The 26,781-nt window shown below is 37.0% G+C and overlaps 2 protein-coding genes across 2 annotated transcripts; both read right to left on the reverse strand.

Moving 5' to 3' along the window:
- Positions 1-6,084: 6,084 nt before the first annotated feature.
- On the reverse strand, positions 6,085-12,652 carry LOC107077132 (uncharacterized). The gene is made up of 7 exons (XM_069194280.1): positions 12,491-12,652; positions 12,242-12,377; positions 11,992-12,075; positions 11,837-11,847; positions 7,711-7,887; positions 7,402-7,531; positions 6,085-7,163 (listed from the first exon to the last, which is right to left on the reverse strand). The coding sequence occupies exons 1-7, from the start codon at positions 12,552-12,554 to the stop codon at positions 7,076-7,078; spliced, it is 690 nt and encodes a 229-aa protein (XP_069050381.1). The 5' UTR covers positions 12,555-12,652; the 3' UTR covers positions 6,085-7,075.
- Positions 12,653-17,310: 4,658 nt separating this feature from the next.
- Positions 17,311-18,971, reverse strand: LOC102685115 (interleukin-8-like). The gene is made up of 4 exons (XM_015345422.2): positions 18,807-18,971; positions 18,494-18,629; positions 18,077-18,160; positions 17,311-17,835 (listed from the first exon to the last, which is right to left on the reverse strand). The coding sequence occupies exons 1-4, from the start codon at positions 18,868-18,870 to the stop codon at positions 17,823-17,825; spliced, it is 297 nt and encodes a 98-aa protein (XP_015200908.2). The 5' UTR covers positions 18,871-18,971; the 3' UTR covers positions 17,311-17,822.
- Positions 18,972-26,781: the final 7,810 nt, after the last annotated feature.

The following is a 26,781-nucleotide window of genomic DNA, read 5'->3' on the forward strand; positions in this document are numbered from 1 at the left end:
GCACTTTCACTGAAAATGTGCAAAAAGAGGGGGAAACACCAACTGAATTATGTCAATCGAACTATTCTAATGCTAAACCACGTGATTCATGGAGCGAGTCGAGCAACCATCACTCCGATACTTCTGGTATCCGCTAGATAGTGTATGATTATCGATTTGGAGCACCTAGAGTCGATCTCAAGCATGTTGTTTCAGCTTGTTTTTTGTTAGTGACTAGTGTTTCCCTCCTTCGTAGGTCCGAAATTTTTAACCCCCTGGTAACATTAATCCCCAGGCTGCAACTACTTGATACTGAATTCTAGTATGCAAATTCAAGATCTGTGGGTGGTTTTCAGTAACCTTCTGAAACGCTTCTTCCTGGAAATCATTCAGGTCATCCCTTAAGGAACTGTCCAGTTCACACATCCACAAATCCATTCGACACTTTTTGAAAATATGAATGCATTTGGAGTTGCTGCTGCTCATAAGAACTAAGATATACGATATCTTTAAGCAATTAACCGAGAGATGAATGTCAAAAAAAGAAGTGAAACAGCATTGCAACTACTTTTCAAAGAAACTTGCCTAAGTTTTTTTTTCCTGTTGAAATAGTATTTCTAAAAACTGTAAAAAGATTTTTTTCTAAATGGCAAAAATGATCAAAGAAAGTGAGAACAGGTTTGATGATTTGATTACAATTGCAAAAATGTTTGATGTGTGCATTGCCTTTGAGTATGTGGATCGACAGCCAATAAGACATCGATAGAGTCTATATACACTATACAATACATATTCAGCACGGAGTATTGTGCAATGTTGAGTATTATAACATAGTGGTAGAAATAAAAGATTAAGGGACAGTTTGAGTTCTAAATACAAAGCAAACAACCAACACAAAACAAAATGAAGTAGGCATCCCTAAAACAGGAAACTTGGAAGAAAATCTGCTGCCCGTTAAAACTATTGCTTCAAGTTTGGTGTACACAATTTTTACTGAATTGCTGAAATGGATAAAACCCATATGACATAGAATTGACTTCTAGATTTTCCAAACTCAAGCTGGTCAGACGTCTTCCTCAGGTACAACAGAAGAACAGCACAAGGGAGGCAGTATTGATAACTGTGTGTATAATGTGCTGAATCCTATCGAGTCGCCCTTTAATGAAAGCTGTCTGACTGTGCTGTGTAATCCAATCATGTACAGCAGGCTGACAAGGAACTGAGTGGAATGTGGTATTACACAAACGGCAGACCCTGCAGATGGTGTTTAGAAAAAATGAGAGAGGAAAAATATGGAGAAAGAAAGACAGAGGTTCTCGGAAGTGGATGAGGTCAAGAAATCAAGTGAAAAAGAGACTGAAAAATTACAATAAGGGATTAAGAGGAGATATTGCAAAAGTCAGATTTTTGGCAATATGGCTATAATGCCCATCATGAAAAGAAGAGATCCTAGCCGATCACCAACATTTAGATTTTCCCAAATTCACCAAAAATCCTGCTGACAGGCTAGGCACAACAAGGAAGAACTTACAAAAAATTGCCAAAGAAGGAACTGCCTGACTTTGTGCACATTTTTGTTGTTGTTTATTTTCTTGGCTGTGCATGTCAGTGACCTAACAGTCTTGTTTTCTTGTTCTCTGTTTTATATCAACACTAAGACCTTTAATATATGCTACTGAAAAGCTTGATGTTACGATGAATGAATATGAATGAACATTTGGGAAGGCTGCATGAAGAATGAAGGGATTTTATTTTGGTTGTGAAGGCACAGGAGTTTCAGACACGCCACACAGAGTCATCAGATCCAGCAGTGTGGGGTTGATAGGCTTAATTATGGCTCCAGAAGACCACCCTCTCCCTTTATGTCATTTAAAGGGTGCTCTCAACAAAACAGAGGATGGCTTGTAAAGACACACTAAAAGGGGTGTGTGCAAGGTACAGTAATTTAATTAGTCCAGATTAGCAGAGCTATAATACCTCTACATCATTCTGCAAATTAACATACAAATGATAGGAGGTTCATGTAAAAGTAATTTAGAGAGGTTCATGTGACTTGAGATGGGGCCCATGAGTGAAACTGGAATAAAGTGCCTAAACAACAGGTTCCCTCTCCAAGGCCACCTTACCTCCTTCATGACCTCTGCTTTGTCCAGTGCATTCCAAGAGCATTTGCTTAGCAACCTAGATATTAGCCTGATTCTTCAACCCTTATCTTTCCAGCACACCACGGGGAGCTTCATGGGGAGCTTCAGAACTGTCTCCTCCTCACAAGCCCGTCTTTCTCTCCAAGCCACACAGTCGATCTGACCTCTTCTTTTCTTTTGACTGCAGTGAGAGTAAAGACAATTGTGCACACAATTAATTTACATGTTGATCTGGCTTTCTGGCGATCCTGCAGGCTTCTGGTTCTCAGTCCAAGTCTTGCTTACCCGGCGGTCTATGTCGTCCTTGTTCCTTTTCTAATTCCGGTCCTGCTTCCTGATTATTCTGCCAGCTACATCGTCCCTTCTGCAACCACCTCCCACTCAATCAAGGAGCCTGTATCAAGCGCACAGATGATCTTCTTGCTCAAAACGCTGGGAGCTACGGTACCTTCCATCCGGCCATATCTTAACGCAAATCAAAACTTCCTTTCCCTTCTTCATTACGGTACACTTCTTCTAGTGAATCCTGCACACCCGGTAAGGCTGGAGACTAGTCACATTGGCACATACAGTATGAGGATGACCCGTTTTAAAATGAGGAAAGAACCTAGCATAACATCTAGTACATCCTCACAGCAATAGATTGCAAAAGATTAAAAACTTAGTTGCAAATGTACGGTGAAAAGATAAATTAATGGACAAATTAGGGTGAATGTGTGGGTACCACAAAGTTTAAAACGTACCGTCTCACTTTTATTGAGCACACTTGGGCCAGCAATCCCACACCTGGAACGAGCCACATGTTAAAGAAAGCAATAGCTGCCCCCGCAGGTGAACATAGGGCACTACAGGAGCTCCAGTACCATTTTAAGGAGATCTGGATCCACATCCCACAACCAAACTGTTTTAATAGCAGGATTACTGTGTGTTTGTTTTCAAAGAGCTTTCATGTTATTTACAACTGTAGGTATTTCCTAGCCAGATGTATGCTTTCCTAACCAGAATGTTTCTACCTGTCTGATATATAAGATTTCTGTGACTGCAATGTCACTATCACTGTAGTCTGATCTCATCAGATGTCAGAAGCTAAGGCAGGCTGGAGCAACCTTTCCTCTGGACCTCTGGACCAGAATTTGCAAACCAATGTCCCATACAGTAGCTTGTTCAACCAAGGTCCTTACTACTCATCCAAACTGCAGTGTAAGTGTAGGGGTGTTATCTTTGACAACCTGGGTCAATTACATGTCCACGTTTGTGCGAAAGTGGTTTTTCATTTCCCTATCCGATCAGCCGCTGGCTCATATGGGCTACCACTCTTCAGCCATGTCCTGCACATCAGTGGTGGATGAAGGCAGTCCCACCCTAGACATGAAAGTGCCCTGGGATTCTTTGAAAATAAAAGCACTATTCAGTAGTCGAGAATTATTCTTGCGTTCATATCAGCTACTTGGCAAGTGACGCACTGTAATTGCCACTGATTTATTCCAATGAGCCTTATATTTCCTACTGTATTGTGTAACAGTTCCTCCTTGAAAAGGACGAATCCCTACAAAGGGTTTAGCACCTATGAGAGTCTACAGTTCTGGTTAGTTCCCTAACAGCATGACTAAATAGCGCAGAAAATCACCATCACGTTGCCTTTGTCATTTGTAATTAAAACTGGAAAGAGCTCAAAGTATTGTCACATACAGGCAGTATGCATATATACCGTAAATAAACATTTAAAAAATAAACGTTTTATTGTGTCTACTGAATATAATGGTTGGACCATAACTTAATTAATCTCTAAGCAGCACATATCAGTTGGTAAAAGAGAGAAACGAGACACCTTGAGCATCTTAAAAATAGCCCCAAGATGTATTAGAAATAATCTAGTTGTATATAACTTGAAAGGAGTACTACTTAGCTAGCTTGTAGAACATCACACTAAACAGTTACTCAACAGTTATTTAAGTTACTTACGTTTTTAAGCATCAGTTTGTGTTTTCTTTCTTTGATGTCTAGTTTTGCAGTTTTTTTTGTCATGTTCACATCATAACTTAAAACATTGTTATGTTATGTTAACTTAAAACATTTTTAAACATTTTAAAAAAAGTCAAAGTGAAACATAAGTTATAGGTTTTGTATTTTTATTCTGTAAAATCGTTAACATTAAAATTATGTGGTATGCTATTCAAAGCCAGGAGTCACAACAGTACATCTCAACAACATCATACAATGGATTTAATAAAATATATAGAATACATTTCCTTGCATAGAAATGTTTTATAACAATATTTACAATTCTTTATAGGGCAAATAAATATTAAAAAATAAACATATATACAGTGCCTTGCGAAAGTATTCGGCCCCCTTGAACTTTTCAACCTTTTGCCACATTTCAGGCTTCAAACATAAAGATATAAATTTTTTATTTTATGTGAAGAATCACCAACAAGTGGGACACAATTGTGAAGTGGAACGAAATCTATTGGATTTTTGAAACTTTTTTAACTAATAAAAAAATGAAAAGTGGGGCGTGCAAAATTATTCGGCCCCCTTGCGTTAATACTTTGTAGAGCCACCTTTTGCTGCGATTACAGCTGCAAGTCGCTTGGGGTATGTCTCTATCAGTTTTGCACATCGAGAGACTGAAATTCTTGCCCATTCTTCCTTGCAAAACAGCTCGAGCTCAGTGAGGTTGGATGGAGAGCGTTTGTGAACAGCAGTTTTCAGCTCTTTCCACAGATTCTCGATTGGATTCAGGTCTGGACTTTGACTTGGCCATTCAAACACCTGGATACGTTTATTTGTGAACCATTCCTTTGTAGATTTTGCTGTATGTTTGGGATCATTGTCTTGTTGGAAGATAAATCTCCGTCCCAGTTTCAGGTCTTTTGCAGACTCCAACAGGTTTTCATCCAGAATGGTCCTGTATTTGGCTGCATCCATCTTCCCCTCAATTTTAACCATCTTCCCTGTCCCTGCTGAAGAAAAGCAGGCCCAAACCATGATGCTGCCACCACCATGTTTGACAGTGGGGATGGTGTGTTGAGGGTGATGAGCTGTGTTGCTTTTACGCCAAACATATCGTTTTGCATTGTGGCCAAAAAGTTCGATTTTGGTTTCATCTGACCAGAGCACCTTCTTCCACATGTTTGGGGTGTCTCCCAGGTGGCTTGTGGCAAACTTTAGACGAGACTTTTTATGGATATCTTTGAGAAATGGCTTTCTTCTTGCCACTCTTCCATAAAGGCCAGATTTGTGCAGTGTAAGACTGATTGTTGTCCTATGGACAGACTCTCCCACCTCAGCTGTAGTTCTCTGCAGTTCATCCAGAGTGATCATGGGCCTCTTGGCTGCATCTCTGATCAGTCTTCTCCTTGTCTGAGCTGAAAGTTTAGAGGGACGGCCAGGTCTTGGTAGATTTGCAGTGGTCTGATACTCCTTCCATTTCAAGATGATCGCTTGCACAGTGCTCCTTGGGATGTTTGAAGCTTGGGAAATCTTTTTGTATCCAAATCCGGCTTTAAACTTCTCCACAACAGTATTACGGACCTGCCTGGTGTGTTCCTTGGTCTTCATGATGCTCTCTGCGCTTTCAACAGAACCTTGAGACTATCACAGAGCAGGTGCATTTATACAGAGACTTGATTACACACAGGTGGATTCTATTTATCACCATCAGTCATTTAGGACAACATTGGATCATTCAGAGATCCTCGCTGAACTTCTGGAGTGAGTTTGCTGCACTGAAAGTAAAGGGGCCGAATAATTTTGCACGCCCCACTTTTCGTTTTTTTATTAGTTAAAAAAGTTTCAAAAATCCAATAGATTTCGTTCCACTTCACAATTGTGTCCCACTTGTTGGTGATTCTTCACATAAAATAAAAAATTTATATCTTTATGTTTGAAGCCTGAAATGTGGCAAAAGGTTGAAAAGTTCAAGGGGGCCGAATACTTTCGCAAGGCACTGTATATATATTGACAAGGCATGAATGAAACAATACACTTAAAAATAATACTTTAAGACCAGCTCAAGTACAAGTACGTACAGTATGATAGCTTCTAAAAAATCAAATCAATATTTTACAGAGATTTTACATAAGAAAGATTAGAAATGAGAGGAAGACATTCAGCACATCTGGCCCATTCAGGTGTTTGTACCACGATTTGTTCCATGTCTTGTATCTTTTACTGCTCTTAAACAGCAGTGGTCTGTCAGTGACTTGCCAGTGTTTTAGAAGCTGACAGTCCTGTAATCATTAACGCAGACCAGCTGTGCCTTACAGAGCAGAATGTTTCAACTCTGTGCCTGCACGTGATTTGTGCACACTGTGCGGCCTGAGGGCGGATGACTGTTTTTTAATGTCTCTTCCACCGTTTTCTGTCTGAAGACTTCAGAACTACAGGCTGAAAAGCCGAAAAGGAAAAAAAGCACGTATATATTTTAAAGCAGAAGCGATGTGCAATTGATGCAGTTATTTTCCTAACTTAAGCATTTCTATGAGATACAATGTGTGCATTTCTATGTGATACAATTTGTATGTACTATGTATATATACAAACCACAATTTGAATATAAGACATTTCAACAACTCAACTATCTCAGAAAATGTAGAACACTGTCTCAGACATCCCCGGTATAAAAAATCCAGATGTTTACACCGCTATAGGATTGCAGCGCTCCGCCCACCAGTGATGATTTTCCTGGACTCTTCCTTGGTATTTTCCCTTTCTCCCCTAAGAAAGCTCATTCCTCCCCATCTATAAAAAGACGGGGTGGTGTACCCCCTCCCCCTTGCACGAACCTGTTATTCGAGGCAATAAAAGCTTCAAGCTCTGCCGACCAGTTATCTCCCTCTACACACACCTATACAGCTTATTAAAAAAAAGGATAGCCCGCTACAGTATCCAGAGCTCATTCCCAATTCTTAAAAAACGGGCCATGTGATTCAACGTACAGGCAACAGTTACTTTTTCATCATGGCCTTGATCACAACTTTGACCCAGGGGGCAGTCGGCTCCACGCAGATACGCTTGCCAGTCTTCAGAGTAGCGCTGTAAATTAAAAAAAAAACAAAAGGACACATCAGAGAAAGTTAAAAACCGGTTTCTGAAGCTTACCTGAGGGGTGGACCTGTCATGGCACGATATTTGACAACTGATACTTGACTACGGGTAAAAAAACACCTGTATTTTTTCACACTGAAGTAACAGCTGCAGGTACTGTAGCTATCTGAATTTATTTATTGATTGTCTTACGAACTCTTAATGATCAGAATAAAGATGCGCTTACATGATTTCGGCATTTTTGCAGTGAGGTCCTCTGGGAAAAAGCTCCACATTTTCAATATGTTTTGGATGGATGAACCGACTTTCCTTCTTTCCGATGCACTGACAGCGGAGCTCCATAGGGACGCTTTTCCCTGTGGACACACAATACATTGTGAAATTAATAAACATCTATACTGCCGCATTTAAAAAAAATGCATTTTCTAAAATGAAAGATCTTAGCGTACTTTATCATGCGAACTGAAATACAATGTTTAGCATGATGATGTGATCACTAACACATCTTTCCTTTTCAGAAACAATCTTACTGTACCTTCCAGGAGCGTAGCTAAAGCCAGGCACATGATAAGCACGCTGACTGAAAGTTTGCCACACATGGTGCTTTGAAAAAGTGAAAATCTTGTAGCTTGGGTTAAGGTACACGGTCGTGTGTTCATTTGAATGTACCGCTGCTTCAGACCAGCAACACTTTTATAACCCTGTCCTGGATCTGACTCAGCAGGCATGACGCAATGGGAATTTCTTCGGTTTTGGTAGAAAGATTTAAGACCTTTCGCTGCTCTGCAGATATTTTCATTCATTGTCAGAATTTCTCCACAGAAAAAAATATAGATACTGCGAACAAAATAAATTATATCAGTCATCATTAAGTGCATGTATGTGAAAAACGGCATCAGAAATGAAAGCATTAATTTGCTGGTTTAATTAATTTAACAGCGTTTATTTTAAAAAGTTGGGAACTCTGTTTACCACGTCTGTTTATAAACCAAATATACGCTGGTCGTTATATTTATTTAAACATTCAGAAAGGCATACCAAAATACATCTAAGAATTCGTGTAAACTGTTCCCATAAAATGTATTCCCCTGCTCAAGAAAAGCAGAAATGAGGGAAGTTTTGCTGTAATTAAAACGGCAAATGTTTAGATCTTTCCCGCTTCATGGGTGCGCAGATTAAACAAACAGGCTCCTTTGACGGAAAACCATAGAGTTTATACAAATAATTACCATCCTTGAAGCACTTCCTTACATGAAAGGTGTTCGTTACTTTGTACTTTGTCCTTCGTTGAAGTTTAATTTTTAGAACTCATAAATGAACATTGAAAATATAAAAAAACATTCCAAATGCATATAGGTAATTTATTTAGTTACAAAAGAATCACACTACTCCGCTATAGACATTTTACTTCAGACTGCTGAAACAGAAACTACTGTATAAAGCACAGATAATTACCATTAATTAGTTGAACTGATGCATACTCACTCTGAAGTGGGTTTAAATCAATGGTCACCTGCCCTCATACAGTAGCTAACTCTGGTTCAGGTGATGACACATCAACATTACATGAGTTCTTGGGGTCCATAAATAACAGGACTTACATCAGTGTACATAGTTATTAGTCTGTTATTATTTCATACAACTGTGTGTTCTATGAAACAGAGACACTCCCCACTGAGACCTGATGTGCTGAGCATACTGGGAGCATACTGGTGCACTCTGGCTGCCGTCAAATCATCCAGGTGGGCGCTGCACACTGGTGGTGGAGGGGAGTCCCCATTACCTGTAAATCACTTTGAGTGGAGTGTTCCAGAAAAGTGTGAAGGTATTATGACATCATGGACGAGTAGCAAGTCAGGTGAGTTTCAGGTGACTTTGATCTCACAAAGAATACTGGGGGATACACCTGATTCAACACTACAACAGTATAAAACAGGAGACTCAAAGGTGTCTTTTTGTTAGAAGACACATGCAGTGTCACTAAGGCCAAGAGTTGTTGATTCTCTGGGTCTTTTTCATGTTTTATTGGCATGCTACATGTTTTCCCCTGTCACATGTGTGCCCTTGAGTAGTCTTTTGTTTTATTTATAGGCTACCTATTTAACATGTGACCAATAACCATATGTCCTTTACCAGTGACATTTGATTGACTATGTCTTTGTCAGTGCCCAGAATCACAAACATAACATAATTCCAGAATAACTCTGTCAATGAAATCTCTCCATGATATATTTATTATTATGTCACTGCTGTTTCCACAACACACAATTAGAAGCCAGCTTGGAACTCTGCCAACATCTAATGAGATAAAAAGCAACAGAATATGATAGAATTCCTAATGAATTTGTTAAACATTGTGGAGTGTAACTAATATAACACAGCAATGTCAAATAAGAAAATACAATAAAAATAAATCTAGATTTATGCCTTAGATCACTTTTCTTTAAAACTTTAAACCCAGAGGTGAACATTAGAAAAAATCTTCGGGGCTTCTCTGCATCTGTGTCTTGTTTATTTCCAATGAACTGTTCTGTTCATTATCTTAATCTTTCCAGGATTCAATTTTTACTGTACAAGGTTTCTTGAGTCACACAGCTTTTCATCCATGGCCAAGAAGGGACTGTAAGTGAAGTAAAAGTGAAATCTGTTTTTCTTCTGACTCCTGCTGTAATTCCAGCATTTCTATAGTAGTCATTTCCACAAATCGGATTATACTGATGGGTCCATTTCCAGTGTGATTATCAGTAAGAGCAGTTGCTGATGTATATTTTCCCTGCACAGGAAAAAGATAGAATTTGAATTCTTCTCTTTGGAGTGAGAAAAGTAGCTGAGACAAAGCCTCACAGATTGATGTTTGCCATGAAAACAATTCCTTTGAGTATTACTCTCCACATGCAGTACTGTAATCTCTGGTTTTCCCAAGCAGATTTTGAGTTAGCCTCTCTATTGAAAATGGCAGTGTTCTATATTCAGTACGGAATCTGGAATTAAGGACACCTTGCCCTGTACTATGCCAGTCCTTATTTTTTATAGAAGTGCAGTAATAACATCAAAGATCATTTGCTTCCATTTCTATTTGATAGAGGCATGCCATATATTTCTTAAAATATTTTTTTGCAATTTATATTTTAGTTTTGAGCCCTTACACTTTGAATTAATAGATATATAATAATAATAACTAATTCTAATATTTTGAACTAAATGTTTAGTTCTAAATATTTTTAACTTAAAATATTAGGTTTTTACACATTTTTCAAAGAACATGCAAATAATTACTTCAGCTAAAAGGGAATTTTCCACTGTTCCTAACCTTTTATGTATTGTACGTAACAAGTGACCAAATATTTCTGCGCAACAGTATAAAACAGGAGACTCAAAGGTGTCTTTTTGTTAGAAGACACACTGTACCAGTCCATATCATCACACATTCCTACTAACTGGTTTAAGCAACACAACAGTCAGTGTAACCTCAAGATCTGCTGATGTTGTCCGCCCCATGGTTTATCAAGAGAAATATCTGATGTCCAAAAATGAGTATTGATCATATTTCTGCAAATACTTTACAGGTATGCTAATTATTTCACACTGACCGTGTGCTGCAGTCATTTTGTGTTGATACACAGATTTCTTCCTCCTTCTCATTTTCTTACTGAGATTCAGAAATGTTTGAAGACTGGCAGCAAATAAATGAGACACACAACTTTAGCCTGTAGTCGACTGAAGGGTGCTTTTAGCTTTTGTTAGAAAACAGAATTGGCTCTTCAAATTATATTTTTATCTGCCCGGTCCAAATTCTTTTTAAGTGTATATGTTTGTGTTCATCATCGACCCATCTATGCAGAATTCAAGCTGTCAGCTTCTTCACTATTGGTGATTCAGTTTTCTGCATATTAAGAAGCAGCTCCACAAAAGGATTTGATTAAAACAAAGACACTGATTAGAACCATGTTACTGTGTGGAGACTCAAATTACAGATGGAAGGATGTAGTACTTCGTACAGCCCTCCATGTCAAGCAACTGAGATTTAAGTGTATTTTAAACTTCAGGTTAGCATCACACTTGGTTTCATATATCCTGTATTAGTTTAAAGAAATAGTACAAACAGTCAATTTAAAACAGCCATGTTTTTACATTATTAATTTTTTTTATTGATTTTTAACATTATATAGAAAAAAACATTTCATACAAAGCTGCAAACAAACAAATAAATAAACTATAAATATATAAATAAACATAAACATATTTAATTTAAATTAGAAAAGGGAAATTTAAATTGGTTTGAGAAAGTAAAAAAAGCATTTTAATATTAAATATTTACTTTGACATCTAGTTTCAAAGTAAAAAAAAAATTAAAAAAAAATTAAAGCTTCAAGTTTTAAAGTTAAAACATTTAAACAGTAGCCATAAGTACAGGTCTTTTTAAGTGGGAAGATGATCACTACCTTCATAGACTGAAGGTAACAGGCTTAAAAATATCTGACACAGACCAGCTGTGTTTTACAATTGGAATGTCCATACATGTTTAACATCCAGTGTGAGCTACAAAACAGTAATAATATTAAAATTATTATTAAATAAGACATATATTTTTTCATGTCCTTCATTTAATCTCCTGAGTCTGAATACAAGCTGTCCTCTCTGCATTTCTTCAAGAAGTCCTCAGAGCTTTTGGCTGAAACACAAAATAAACATTACACATTACATTTTCTTCTGTACTGTATGTGGCAAGATATATGTTTTTCAATGTCAAAACATTTGTATGAATAAACTGTAACGCATATTTCTTAAATAATGTAGTCCAAGATAAAAAGCTTACTTTTCCATGATGGCCTTGATTAGGATCTTGACCCAGGGGGCAGTGGGCTCCAAGCAGATTTTCTTGCCTGTCTTCATGGTAGCGCTGTGAATGTACAGAGCAGACAAAACCCATTTAAGCGTTTAATCACGGATTTTAAGTGGACCCCTCCACAACGCACTTTTTGTCTAGATAATGTAAACATAGAGGATTAAAAATAGTAGTGTGATTAGAATAATGATAAATTAATTCAGAATGGAGATGCGCTTACATGACTTCAGCATTCCCACAGTGCGGACCGCTGGGAAAGAGCTCCACGTTCTGGATCCGTTTGGGGTGGATGAACCGGCTTTCCTTATTGATACACTGACAACGCAGCTCCGTCCCCAGGCTTTTCAGTGCCATCCCTATGAATTAATATCACAATTAATAACAATCATTTAAGTTAAAAAAACACATTTCTTCACATTGCTCGTTAAAACTTTTAAATTGTCATTGAATTGTCAGAAAACAATCTTACCTTCTGTAAGAGCGGCACAAGTCAGGCAGATAAAAATCACACAGGTTATAGTTTTGCCGTTCATGGTTTTGTCTTGATGTGAGACTTCTGTAGTGCGACTCAAGGCTCTTTGTTCCTGACTCTGTCTGGTTTGAATCGACCGCTGCTCTGAGCTCTGAGCATTCAGGGCTTTTAAAGTCGCATTCTGGAAGTGACTCATCCAACATTGTGCAATGGGAATTTTTCAGGAAGCTAGATGAGTTTCTTTCCAAAATTATTTATCATGCATATTTAGTATTAAGTTTTATAAGAAAATGCCTATTACGCTTTTTTAAAATGTGTATTGTAAAGGTGTTTTTACTATACTTTGTTAATGTTAAGATAGCTACTGTAGCTTTCATTCGTCTGTGATGAAGCGATGTAGTAATATAAACAGTATATGATATAAGCGTTGAATGAGTGGTATACAATTAAAGCAGCCTACTTCCAAGAATGTCTTGGCTTTTCAGGATCACTTACACATCCGGATAGTGCAGGAAAGCGATACGTTATCGGAATTCTTGGATACTTTACATTATTCTGATGTCTTTTACTGCTCCGGGTGACCTCATACAGCATTTCAAGTTGGGTCATTACATTTCAAAAAGGATATTGCGGCACTGGAAAGAGTCCAGAGAAGGGACATGACAATGATATCAGATCGCTCAGGTACTGTATGGGATGTACTCACAGATAATGTTATGTTCTTTATTTACGTGGGAATTATAAGACTTCATGGAGACGTGACTTTTGGATTTGCAAAATCCAGACTCTGTAAAGGATGAAATGAAAAAACGATGAACGATGATTTCAACTCAAGGAGAAACAGTTCATAAGGACAGAAAAATGTTTCTCTAACGAGATACAGCACCGTGGTTAAGAATTATAAACATGAAAGTTTAAATAAAAAACAGGAAACAAAATAAAACACTGTTTCTCAAGAGGATGAACTGTGGTGTATTGAACTGGAAAAGAATGAAAAGGAAAAGCATGTTATTATGTTGTTGCACAGGGATCAGATGATTAAAAAATAATTTTTTCCAGAGTTTTGGGGAGGACAATAGCTCTTCTTCAGCCATGTAAAAGGAAAAGGAAAACATCACTTTTTGTCTCCCTTAGAAAGCTGAGTTTGGGGATTTTTTTCATAGCGAACATGTACATTTGTATCTAAAATTAACAAGGAGAATAAAACGCAAAATGAGAATTATTTGAATAGACCTGTGAGTGTATCTTGAGCAAAATTAGTTTTTTTTTTCACTTTATATACAGTGCAGTGACCTGCAAATTATTCACCCCTATCAAATGATATTTTATGTGATGGTTTACAAGTAATGTACATAATTTATTTCCAATTAATTATTTTATTCAAACTATAAAAAGCAAACAACAGAACTGGTCAACCTAAACTGTGATATGCGAAAAGGGCTGGATCTCAATACAACTTGCAAAGAAGACTTACGAAGTATAATTCAATGATTAGATAAGTATTTTGCTCCCTAGGACTGTATTTAATGGAAGCACTTTTGACAGCAATCAATGCTTCTGAATGTCTCTTCCAGCTTTTCATTTTTTCTTCATATGAATTTCCAATTTTCCAATTTTTCTTCCTGTGATTCCATTTCTGATCACATTTCTTGCGTATACCGCAGTTGGGTTCATCAGACTTCACCTTCACGTTTCGTTTGGATTCAAGTCAGGACTTTGATTGACTGAAGTGCACTGAAGTGCAATTCATTCTCAGTTTGTCTGACCTTTTCACTGTTACTTTGACTGTTGGCCTTGTGTTTCGGGGTCTTGTCCCAATAAAACTTGAGTTTTCCAAAAAATGCTGAGAATTTGCCTTTAGGATTCAGGATATGATGCTTTATTCATTTCCCCCCAGTCCTGACAAGCTTCCCAGTCCCTGGTGATAAGAAGCATACTTACAGCATGACGTTGTCACCACTCTGACAGTTGGGATGGTGCTTTTTCACTGTGTAATGTCGTGTTAGGCTTACACCAGATGTACTGTAATGCTTTCCATTTACACAAGAATGTTCGATTTTTGTCTAATCTTACCATTGAACACCCTGCTACATGAGTGCAGTACTGTACATTTCATATCAGTAATGGTGTCTTTTCTGCCTGCCTCTCACTCATACAGTCTAGCTTTTAGTAGGGACTGGGATGAATGAAGACTCCCATCTCAGACAAAGACCTTTTGACCACCCAGCACTGACCTGACAAGGTCAGTGTTGGTTGCACATTGACATCTGTAACCAGTTTCCTACTTGCCTGGTTGCCCAGTTGGGAAGAGCAGTCTGGGTTATATAGTGTCAGAGTAGTGTGATACAAATTTCACTTCTTAATGAGGGACTTCACTGTAATCAGAGGGATGAGTGACCGTATAATATGTGCCTCTCTACTGCTTTATCCTTCATTTGTTTCAGAAACTCTCTGCTCATCATGGTCAAATTTGTCATATCACTGTGTGAGTCATGGCTTAAAATTCAATGTCTATCAGAGGAAACTTACAAAGACAGAAGCAGTTGCTCTGATGTCAGTTTGAACCACTTTTTGGTACACATAGAGAGACGATTACCCTTATCTTGGACCCTTTCAAATTATTCTTTTGCACTTAAAATTTATTTAGGGTTGCTGCAGTAAAGTTGTGGAATATTGATGCGATGGAGAATCTAGTTTTCTTTATGTACATTCTATCAGCAATGTTTAGCTTTATCACTTTAAAGTCGGGGTGTTTAAGCAGAACTTCTCGTTTGAAAGTGTCATGATTGCAAGCTCAAGCAGCTACAGAATGTGAAATCTTTGTATTTTTAATCATCACCAGCATGATGATCATCATCACTGTGAGTATACAGTATACAGTACTGTATACATAGGCATACCATTGCTTAAACTATAAGAATTACAGTTAATAAAGAACAAAATCTAAATGCAAAATAAATTAATCCCAAGAGAAGCCTGTGAGAATGAATGATCTTTCTAAAGGTTCCTCACCAGGAGTTAAGAGTCAGTAAAGGGTGTGCAGGTTCTGTTTCTCTTGTAAGCTCCTGCATTTGATGTCAGATGGAATCATTCCACTAATGAGACCATGCTGATCGTGGTGCTGTGCCTTTCTCACAGGGCTTGCCAGGAAAAGCACGAGTTGTTGGAGAGCTGCAACATTTGCTGGTCACCACCCAGTGAAATTGGGGTCAGTGTGCTCTGGGGATATGCGATTTGGAGAGAACCAAGGAAATGTATCTTAAGAAAGAGCACCACAATGCTCTTTGGAGCATGCTGTGGCCATTGTGTCATTCTCCACATCTCCGTCAGTTTTCTTGTTTTTTAGACTGATTTCAACTCTGTGTACTGAAGAAGGATCGGTCCCATATCACACCATCTGCAGGATGTTTGGAACTTAAAATATCTGTTATCCTGGGTCTCTCATTTGGAATAAGCACCACACGTTCCATCATGCTTGTGTTTTTTAGATTGTTTTTCAGATTAATTTGCTGCTAAAATGTTTTAAAGGTATACTTCTTATTTCTGTTTTTTTTGGGGGGGGCCACATGGGACACCTGTCCATCAAGGAGCAGAGACACAGACTCACACACTCAAACACGAGGGCCAATTTTCGGAAGCCAGTTATCTTACCAGGATGTCTTTTGGGGAGAAAAGTAATGTGAACATGGGGAGAACATACAAACTTCATGCAGAGAGCATCCCACAAATTGAACCCGGGCCCCCAGTGCTGCATTGTAGTAATACTAACCACTGGGCCACAGTACCGCCCTGGAGTAGTTGTATGTTTTAAAATTCCACATCAGACATTCCATTAATGAACTTGTCAGAATTATTTTGTACTTCTGAACAATGCATATTCTGTATGCATTTAAAAGTATGAAATTATCATTTATCTTGCAGTGCACCGTTGTTCATTAAATTTCCAAAAAATATCTTATCTAATCACTTACCTGACAGAGAACATCGCCATAATTGTGTTAAATGTGAGAAACACCTTCTAAAAGACAAAGTAAAATACAAAACCCTACAACATATAAAATAAAATCTCTTGGCAGTGTTTATGAATGCCATGATCATCACAGAAACATTAGTCTTCATCTTATGCTTTTTATTTAGATGTTACAATACAGCCGCTTCAAAGCAGACATTGAAAAACAAAGAACAGTGTTCTGTATTCAGGTTTCAAATTAAATTTAACTTTTTTCATTCTATTGAAATATAAAATTGATAGCATAGATTTGGTAAAAGATTTAAATAATTACTGTGCATACCTGTGCAAATTAGTTACTTATAATCATTGAAAAAGTTATACTATAAGTCTGATATCTGTTAATTATCCATTGACTTATATTAGTGTCTCTTACTCCTAGGATATTGGTACTGTATTAACAATGGATTATACATTTAAAGGTGTTTACACTTCTTTTCAACAGTAGGGACACAGAAGGCACTTAAAAGTGTAACAAAATACTGGTTTCAAATTAATCAGAGGTATAAAAACTGAAGCTTGAAGCAAGCGTAGTAAATTAGCTAGAACTAAACACCCTTGGAACATTGAACTTGATTTCTTGCTATATTGTTTTAGTACCAAAATAAATAATACTTTCTATTAATTTCTTATTTCAATGTTCAGATAAAAGTAAATTGATCTCAATTAAATCTTAAAACTCTTCATGTTCAAAGGTTTGTGTTTAGTGTGGATTCATTGGTGTGTGTGTGCATTGTATTTGGTGGCAGTATTTCTGAATAAATTGCAATATTTAAAGAAACAATAAAACGATGAAAAAAGCAATATGAATGTTTGCAAGACATTTAAGTTTATTGTGAATTTCTTAAACACGATTCACTTTTTCACAAGCATTCATTTTCTGGCAGACACAATATTAATAAAAATAAATAATAATGAAAAATGCAAACTCCTTCTCCCAACAGTAATATATATATATAAATAAATTATAATAATAAAAGGTTCTTCATTTAAATTAACACATACATCTGAAACACATCTGAAAACCAGATTATCCATACAGTTGTTCATAAATAAAAACTTTAATTTTTATTTTAATTTATGCTTAAAGATCTGAGAAGTTTTTCACTGTCTGTTCCTAATTCTGATGATGACTGTTCTGACATGTTTGACACAAAGCTGATGTATTTCACTAATTTAATGCCACTAGATACAGCACTTGAGATATTGTTTTACAGTGTTTGTCACAAAAAAATGACTAAAATAGATTCCTTCATAAATATTGTTTTTTCTTGGTCTTGTAAAGTGTCCTGTGCATAAATGGGTTTTATCCTCTCCACTTCAGAGTTTTTGGCTGAAATAAACAAAGAAATATGTTTATTTTACATTATTTGTACATAATCCAGATACAATCTTTCATCTGAACAGTATTCAGCCATAAAATGAAATATTAGATTACAATCAGATTAGATTCTAATTCAGAAAAATGGTAAATGCAGAATTTTTTAAAAAACATCACTTACAGTACATTCATTTGGTACATTTTAGGCCATAGTCAAACATAACTACAGTATAAATAGAAAAGCAGTACTTACTTTTCCATGATGGCCTTGATGAGGATCTTGACCCAGGGGGCAGTGGGCTCCAAGCAGATTTTCTTGCCTGTCTTCATGGTAGCGCTGTGAATGTACAGAGCAGACACAGTTAAAAACCTGATCCATAACATCTCTGGATAGCATCTTCATAAGCCATGAAACAAAAGGTAATTCATGATGAGTAAATATAGAGTAATGAACCCCCTCTCCCTTGAACGCTAGAAATGACAGAATAAGCCTGCGTTTCTTGTTAAGATATTTTGAAACAGACAAGACCGTATTAGGTCCCGCATAAAATCTGTAAACTAAAATCATGGCTGCTGTTTGCCTGTAGTCAGGTTTCCGACTTTTCATACTTATATTATAATTACTGTGGTTGCACACTAATCTTTCTTCCCATAATGGAGATGCGCTTACATGACTTCGGTATTTGCGCAGTGCGGTCCGCTGGGAATGAGCTCCACATTCTGGATCAGTTTGGGGTGGATGAACCGGCTTTCCTTATTGATGCACTGACAACGCAGCTCCGTCCCGAGACTTTTCAAACTCATCCCTGTGAATATATATTACAATTAACGATCATAAAAAAACAGCGGGAGAATTAAAAAAAACCATTAGAACAGATATTTTGAGAAAACGCCAAAAAGAAACCAAGGTGTGTTTAATTAACATAGTTGAGTTCTACTTATAAATCGTATATTCATATGACGCTATCAGAAAGCTATCTTACCTTCTGAGAGAGCAGCATAAGTCAGGCAGACAAAAAGCACGATGACTGTCATTTTGCAGTTCATGGTTTTCTCTGGCTGTGAGATTTCTCTGATGCGATTTAAAACCCCTGGATTGTGGTTCTTTCCAGTTTGAATCTGCCGCTGCTCTGAGCATGCAGGGCTTTTAAAATCAGGTCCTGGAAGTGACTCATCTGGGGATGTACACAGGAAATTCCGCTTGTCTGTTCATCACACACATTTTTATGGAAGCCTGTTTCCGCCAGGGAGTAAAAAAAAACGCGCTATGGTATCTCGCAATTGCGACTTAGTATCTCAGAATTGCGACTTCATGTCTCAGAATTGCGACTTAAAAACTTAAAAGTCAATTGTATGTCCTTTTTTACTTAAAAAAAGAAGGTCTTCTTTAGCTCAGCTGGCAAGACCTGGGTTCGAGCCCATGCAGTGAGGCACGAACTAGGGTGGGACCGGCGCGGGCACAAGCCCTAGAACCCGAATCCGTTACGAGAACAAAAGGACAGACTATGAAATGTGGGCTATTTCGAAGTCGCAATTACGAGATATAAAGTCGTAATTCTCAGTTTTTAAGTCGCAATTCTGAGTTTTCAAGTTTGTGTGATGGTTTCTGTCTAATTTAAGTGCTGTAGATTTAGTATGTTTACATCTTGTCTAAAAATGTGTTTTAACACATTTATACAGTAACTACATTCCTCTTTTCTTTATTGGCATGTAGTTTACTATAATACCACCTGGGAGGTGACTTAGTGAGAGCTTTGCTTTAAACATGATCATGCAATCAGACTTGCTGTGGATTTTGTTTTTTTGCCATAGATTAGAAAGAAGTACAACATATTTTGGAATTAATAAATTACTCCCATCACTCCCAGTGAAAAGTTATAGGCTGGAGATAGCTGGAGACAGACATGTCATGTTACATTTTTCTTTCAAGTTGAATCACAAAGCTCTAGATATAAAGATAACCCTCTCTGTACCTGTGTTTCTGCTTTCAGATTTCAAGTAGACCTACACGTTTAACTGCAAGTATACATATAGTACTGTATACTGTATGGCATAAATACAAAGCAAAAATAACTAAAATATTCTGTCAGAAGGGGATGCATATTTGTCAAACTTATTATTATTCTTATTGTGCATTTGTTTTATGTGTTTGTTTCATTTGTTTTCTTACAAACAAATCATCCACCAAATCTTTATTATTAGGTGTATTAGCACAAGTGGCCTCTTTCCTTTTCTTTCTAAAGAAAGCCTCTGGTATTTTTATCACATTGGAACGTTGATTTCCATTAGGCAATAATGGAGGTCAGTGGAATTAACTAGAACCAAATATTTTGCTGGGTTATTAGTGGACACCTGATAAAATGACCTCATTTTAATAAATCCCTTTTGGTTCTTTTTGGTCACTGTCTTTGATATAAGATATTTCTCTGACCCCTTGTTTTGATGTTAAAGAAAGCTAGATAATAATCCCTTCTAATATTGGAAATAAATAGCTTGAACGTCTTTTTTAGTTGCATGGATGAATGAGTACAAAAGTTAAATGGCTGATTGGGAGTAATGTACTTGAAATATCACTGAAATGTCAGGACTGCAGTGCAATCCCAGATAATTCATCACCAAAAAATAGTCTACTACAGAATCATTACTTGTATGTCAGTCACAGAATAATTTCAGTATAATGTCACACATTTTTCTTGCGAATTATGAGTGTACAACACACTTTCCTTCAGACTTATCCTCTTGCCATTGTTGATTCATCACTGATTTTGCCAATTCTTAACATGGTTATAATTAAATAGAATTTACTGGTCATTCATAGGATGAGAGGAATTACAAAATGTTGGAATTCGGACATATAGATAAACAAGAGCATAATTTATTAATTCAAGTGTTTAATCCTACACTGGCAAACAGAGGCTGGAAGTAGCACATTGTTGTGCAGTGACAGAAACAGCAAGTCAGGATTCTCCAGAACGATCACAGATGGGTTTATGTACAATAAATGAGCCAGTACTGAGCTGAACCATCATACTACTGACCGGCGATTGTAGTTTTGTACATGGTATCAATTTGTCATATTTAAATCAATTAAAATGCAGGATATAATCTCAAATATAATATATAATTAAGCACTGGATCTGTGCTTAAGAGCTTCAGCATATCTTTTGTGTAGATTTCCCTTCACGTCAAATTCTCTTAAAAATGATCCCCTAATCAAATCTTGACATCTGTAGCAAAGGTTCTTTGGTGAAGGGTGGGATAGAATTTCTAATGCACTGTTGGCAAAAATGTTAAACTGATCAGATACAAATGTAATTGCCGTCTTCATTTTCTTAGAAACCACTGAAACTTTGAAATAATCGAAAGATTATGGAGATTACTTAGGTTCAACAAAATCTGAGCTCATCTTTAACAGGTCCGATGCCTTGCTAAATTTCTACATTGTGTCAAAATGGGCAAATGTGAAATTAGGTATGAAAGTACAGCTATAAACAGGTTTTAGACATCCATCCATTTTCTAACTGCTTCTTCTTCTTCTTAATAATAATAATAATAATAATAATAATAATAATAATAATAATAATACCTTACAACAGTCAGTTATCATGTGTGACATTTCTGGAAAAATCTGTTTCAATAGTAATTCATTGTAGAAATTATTATGGATGTTTTGAATTAATTACTTTGCCCAGGACCATAACATATTTTCTTTTTACAGATATTATGTTTTCAAATAGATACAGATCCAGGGCTTTACAGGCAGCTGTTATGGAGCCACAAATCACTAGTGCTGTTTACATTTCCGAAGAGCTAAGCAAAAGCTCAGACACGGACATGTTCATCACCCCAGGTGTTAACAAGACATTGATGGAGTACAATAGCCACATAGAGCATTCTTGTTTCTAAACTTTCTTATGCTCTGATGAAGGTCGGAGTGACAGAGCTTTCCTCTTGCAGTGCCATTGGGTCCCACTTGAGAAGGTTAAACCCCCTCCCAGAAAAAAAATAAATTTGGAAGAAAACAAAGGAGTTGTTTCTTGAAAAGAACATTTTACTTCTGTCTTAAACCCCATTGTCACTGAATTCTCCCCCCTCCTTCTCTGCATTGCTAATAGGCTTCAGAGCATTCTACAGAAGAGAATCATAGAATACAATCAAACAGACAAACCATGATATACAGTACTGTATTAGACAGCACACTCCTTTCTGCTTTATATTACAAAATGCATTTAAGAACTTAATTGGGTACAAATTTGTATAATATAGGTTAAGCTTAATCATTTTCTAATAATACTACACTATCATTTTGGTTTGAAAATGGTCTATAGCATGCTTCAATCTTACACTGCATTTTTGTGTTCCTGTTATGTCATTAAGTAAATGATTAACACACAGAAGAGGAAATTAAAAAAAATCCCCCCATGATTATTACAAGCAGATAAAAAATAATGTTTTTTATTTTGTTTCAGGATGTAAAAGACACTCTTGCAACAAAAACGGAAATGATGGACAACTGAGAAAAACCACAAAAGGGAAATGGTCATGTCATTAAAATCTATTTTAAACAATTCAGCAAACCTATTACTTCAAGAAAACAAATGTAAAGTAAGGATAATCAGTCATTGCTAAGGCAAATGTGTTTGCTTTTCATAAACATGCATAATGAGGTTTCCTTCATACAGTATCTGACTCCTTGATTTTTCAATTCCAAATGCATTTTGCTAGCCTGCTGTGTTTGGAGAACTGCCCAGATATTGCCTCCAGTATTTCCTGTTCTGGTTGAGTGCGATTGGTCCAAGGGAAACCATAAGGAGGATTCATTAATTTTGTTAAACTCAAGATTCTATGTGGAAATAACATGTTTTCACCTACAGTACAATCTTGAGTAAGAAAGATGCAGCTTATCTATGCATAATGGATACGCACGAACTGCACGCTACCAGTGTGAATCACTGAGGAAACTGCGCAGCATTACAAAAAACCCCTCTACATGTCATGTACAGTGCTGTAACAGTACATGTCTTGTCGTAGTGCCAAAAGTTCAGATGCTGAATCACTGACATTCAGATGTCTTTCAATCAGCAACATCACATCCTCTATGGCCACAGGATGTTTCCAGTGTTATGTTTTGCAGAGAAATAGCAGATAGTTTCAAACCTGCCAACATATTTTTTTCTGGTTCATTTGCAAAAATCACTTCAAAACCTCTTGTCCTTGTATCAAAGCAGATTAATGTCACAGGGATGAAAAGGTCCTCGATCATGTTTACTAGTTTTTGCCTCCAAACAGTCATGCAACCCCAGCAATTGTCACTGCACCTAAGGAATTTACAGGGACTGATATAAAAACTTTATCATACAGGATGTTAATTTACTGATTTTTCATTTTTCATTTCATTTTTCATTAACTTAATTTTAAAACATCCATTTAAGAAAAATCTTCATCAGAAAATGAAATGTATGGACATTTCCTCTTTGGACTCTATATCAGGCTATATCAAATCTGAACAGTATGAAAATGCTAAACAGCTGTTGCATTAAAGTAGTACTGTTTTATATGCTGTACTCTATAAAAAGAAAATATTTGCTCCATATCTACCCACTAGTTTATGAGTATATTTCATTATCAGTTATTCTTTAAGCAGCTTTCCTAGATAGCGGTAGGACTGCACTGCAGACTGCTCTCCAGTCTGAGAAAACCCCATGAGTCAGCACAGAAACGAGCCACCTTTTCTTGTGCAAGACATGTTTTTGTTTAAAATGACTTTCTATAAACATTTAAAAAGAACTTAAATTTCTATAGTAATTGGAACAAAACACTAAGCCTCTATGCGTTTATCACTCTCACTGTGGTCATGAACAGTGTACCGAGACATGCACACACAGTAAGCACTGCCCGCAGAAAGTACTGTGCTACTCATCTGCTCTTGCTAGTGAAATGGTCATGCAATGCCCTGGTGTCACATTCTTTTACTTCCTTTTTTTTTCAAACTATTCCGTATTACTACAAAAAAAAAAAGTACTCGCAATTTTGCATTGCTTATTAATTCAATGAGAAATGTTGCCTTCCTGAAAATGTCAATACATTTTGCAGGTTATTAGTTAGTGAAGGACAAAGGAAGGATCAATATTACATTAATTGTATTATTAAGAGTGGCTTGGATTCACCAGATCCTACAGTACGGTACAGTGATTGCTGCTGTCATATTTGGAACAATCGCTTACCCCTACGTTTCCTGCACATACGTGTTACTTAAAATATGTGGAGATGCACTAGAAAATCACTAGGGTCTGTGTTTTGCACCAGTTGTGCATGGGGTGCGTACAGGATATTATTTACTTTTTAAATTGCAAGCAGGTAGGTGTGCTGGCTTAGATAATACAATGCTGTGCTCGTGCCATGTGATTTTCTGAACACATTGGGTGCTCAGGGTTTGTCAATTGCTCAGATTAAGACTCTGTATCAAGGGCCATTGGAAAGAAACGATTTCAGCCCTGACCCCAACCTAAGAGCAGCATGTGGCACGAGGGCGTGTGACGTCATGAAGGACAGCTGGTTGCTACTAGCATAATTGAAACCAGATAAAACTGGGAGACCAGTTCTGTTCTGGTAGACGGAATGTCTACCCCCCCACACACACACACACACAGAATTTGCCAGCGGAACAGCGTTTGCTCATCATGTGCATGAAAACCATCGCAATGCCTGGAACAAGTTCAGAGGTAACTTGCAGCCGACAGATGAAAATGCCTAATTCAGGGGACCAGAGGATATCTCAAAATTCGGTGGTGGAAAAAGGAGTGTTGGGGCATTTTAATTCCCCAAGGATTGTCCCCTTGCCCTGAATTGACCTGGCAGAGCGCTACACGTATGCAGAGGTCATGGTGAAAGCATGTGTGACTGTTGCGTTGTTCAAGCCCCCAGCTGGCTGTAGCTGCACAGGAAGAGTGGTGCAACTTACAGTCTATAACAGATGTGATGTCATACCTGATATTAACCTTCTAATGTTTTTATTTTGACCGTGACTGAAAATGTATTGCTATCTTTAGGCTGTACATTTGTTTACCCTCTGAGATTTTGTTTGATATCTGTGTTTAATTTGCTGTTAAATTAATTCGACTGGGGGGCTTAACAATGCATTTCTGTAAAAAAGGAATCTAGCAGATGCCTTTGTAAGCTGACTCTCTTGAGTTCGTAGGAACTAGGGTTACTTTGGTCAATCTGGAAAAGGGTTGAGTTAAACCCATAGAGTGCACACAGACTAAAACTTTTTCATTCTGATAATACTTATTCAAAACTGACATTTAAAAAAAACATTTGTGTAAAACACCAAATTAAAACATGTATTTCTTTTATTTTGTGTGTGTGTGTGGTTGGGGGGGATTGCTTTTGACAGTGAGTTTATCAGACAAAATTGAGTTTTTTTAAAAGTTTGTACAGTGTATAAGCCTTACATTTTCTATGGCAGTCATTACCACCTGGAAAAAGCAAAGGGTTTCTCCATATTAAGCATTCAGATTATATATGCATTTAAAATATATATATAAATATTCCGGAGTGAGATGCATAAACATGCAAAGGCATGCTAAAAATATTCACGCCCTTTTCAAAATACAAGGGAAATGAATAAAACCCAGCAAAATAATAAGGCTCAAAGATAATGGATACAGTTCTTCTGAATGAAAAAAAATAAATTCTACTACTGGTAAGGGAAAGAATGTACAAGGCTCACAAAGTTTTCTACATTGTTTTGCACTGTTTTGAGGGCCTCCTGTACATGATAACGGCTCCAGCAGTCAGCAGCGCTGTCAACAAAGGGGAAATGAATGAGCTTGGAAATTCCTGCGTCTCTGACATGTGGAAATCCCAAAGTCCAAGTCAGCCCTCCTGCAGTGCGTATTGATCCACATATCTTCATGCTCTCGCACACAGCCTCTCCTTTCTTCTGTGTTGTTGTAGAAGCAATGGGGAAACTCCAAGAATCTGATCAAAATAAGGCCTCTGTGATATCAAGGATATTATTACATGGTGGCAGAAAAGCACAGGGGAGAAAGTCTATTCACCAATGGAATTTCTGTGACATTTTTCATGTTGTTTTTAGATAAGGTGAAATACTATGATACAAATAAAAAATATTTCATGGAACAAAAGGCTCTGGCCCAGGAAGATATATCTATAGAAGAAAAGCAAAGGAATTTGTCCCAGTTTGTCCCAGTTTTAGGATAATAAACAGTGTGGTTTTATTGCAGCAGGAAAACACTGAGTTACATTGCAGGTCAGGAAATACAAATGTGACCTCATTTTGCAAAAGCAAGCTCTTCACAATTCATATACTGTATACAATGGTTATGTAACGCTTTTAGAACTGGTGTGTTTACTCCTGCAAATATCCTGACTTTAAAGATAATATCATTGCATTTGAAGCTGTCTTTTAGAAACTGCCAGTAAGGTGAAAATAAAATTGACAATTAAGCTAAACAGTTTTACAGTCCAAAGAGCAGAACATAAAATGGGCTTGATAATAATGGTAGGTAATTCTAAAATTCAGAGTATACCTAACGTAAATGTAAAGTGCTTAGAAAGACGTACTTGTGGATGGAAAGGAAAAAAATCTTTTTTGGTGTCTGCTTTTCTTAAAAAAAAAACAGTGCTGGGGATGTTGAGAATGTTGAAACAGTGGAAAAACACAGTCAGGACTGTATGGTTTTAGTGGTTAATAACCACTGGCTGATCTATATTTACAAAGCCCATTGCTTCATTCTCTAAATTATGAATCAAATGACACTAAATTACACCTATCCTCTAATTCCTAGAGTGCCATTATAAAGCACTCTGAGATTTATGAAGTTTTGCTTTTAAATTTTTGCGATGATTTCTCAGAGATTGAGCTCAAGCAACAGTTCCAGAATTTCACCTTTGAAATCTCATAAATTCGGATCGGATAAGAGTACCCACAAT

The sequence above is a fragment of the Lepisosteus oculatus genome, chromosome 1 (assembly GCF_040954835.1).
Source record: "Lepisosteus oculatus isolate fLepOcu1 chromosome 1, fLepOcu1.hap2, whole genome shotgun sequence".
NCBI classification, from domain to species: Eukaryota; Metazoa; Chordata; class Actinopteri; order Semionotiformes; family Lepisosteidae; genus Lepisosteus; species Lepisosteus oculatus.

Excerpts from the sequence above, each read along its gene's own strand:
- LOC107077132 (XM_069194280.1), bottom strand. The coding sequence starts at position 12,554 with ATGAACGGCAAAACTATAACCTGTGTGATTTTTATCTGCCTGACTTGT. Across the intron at positions 12,378-12,490 it reads TTGTGCCGCTCTTACAGAAG|GGATGGCACTGAAAAGCCTG; the intron begins GTAAGATTGTTT and ends ATTAATTCATAG. Across the intron at positions 7,164-7,401 it reads TGCAAAAATGCCGAAATCAT|CGCTACTCTGAAGACTGGCA; the intron begins GTAAGCGCATCT and ends TTTAATTTACAG.
- LOC102685115 (XM_015345422.2), bottom strand. The coding sequence starts at position 18,870 with ATGAACTGCAAAATGACAGTCATCGTGCTTTTTGTCTGCCTGACTTAT. Across the intron at positions 18,630-18,806 it reads TTATGCTGCTCTCTCAGAAG|GGATGAGTTTGAAAAGTCTC; the intron begins GTAAGATAGCTT and ends ATATATTCACAG. Across the intron at positions 18,161-18,493 it reads TGCGCAAATACCGAAGTCAT|CGCTACCATGAAGACAGGCA; the intron begins GTAAGCGCATCT and ends GTACATTCACAG.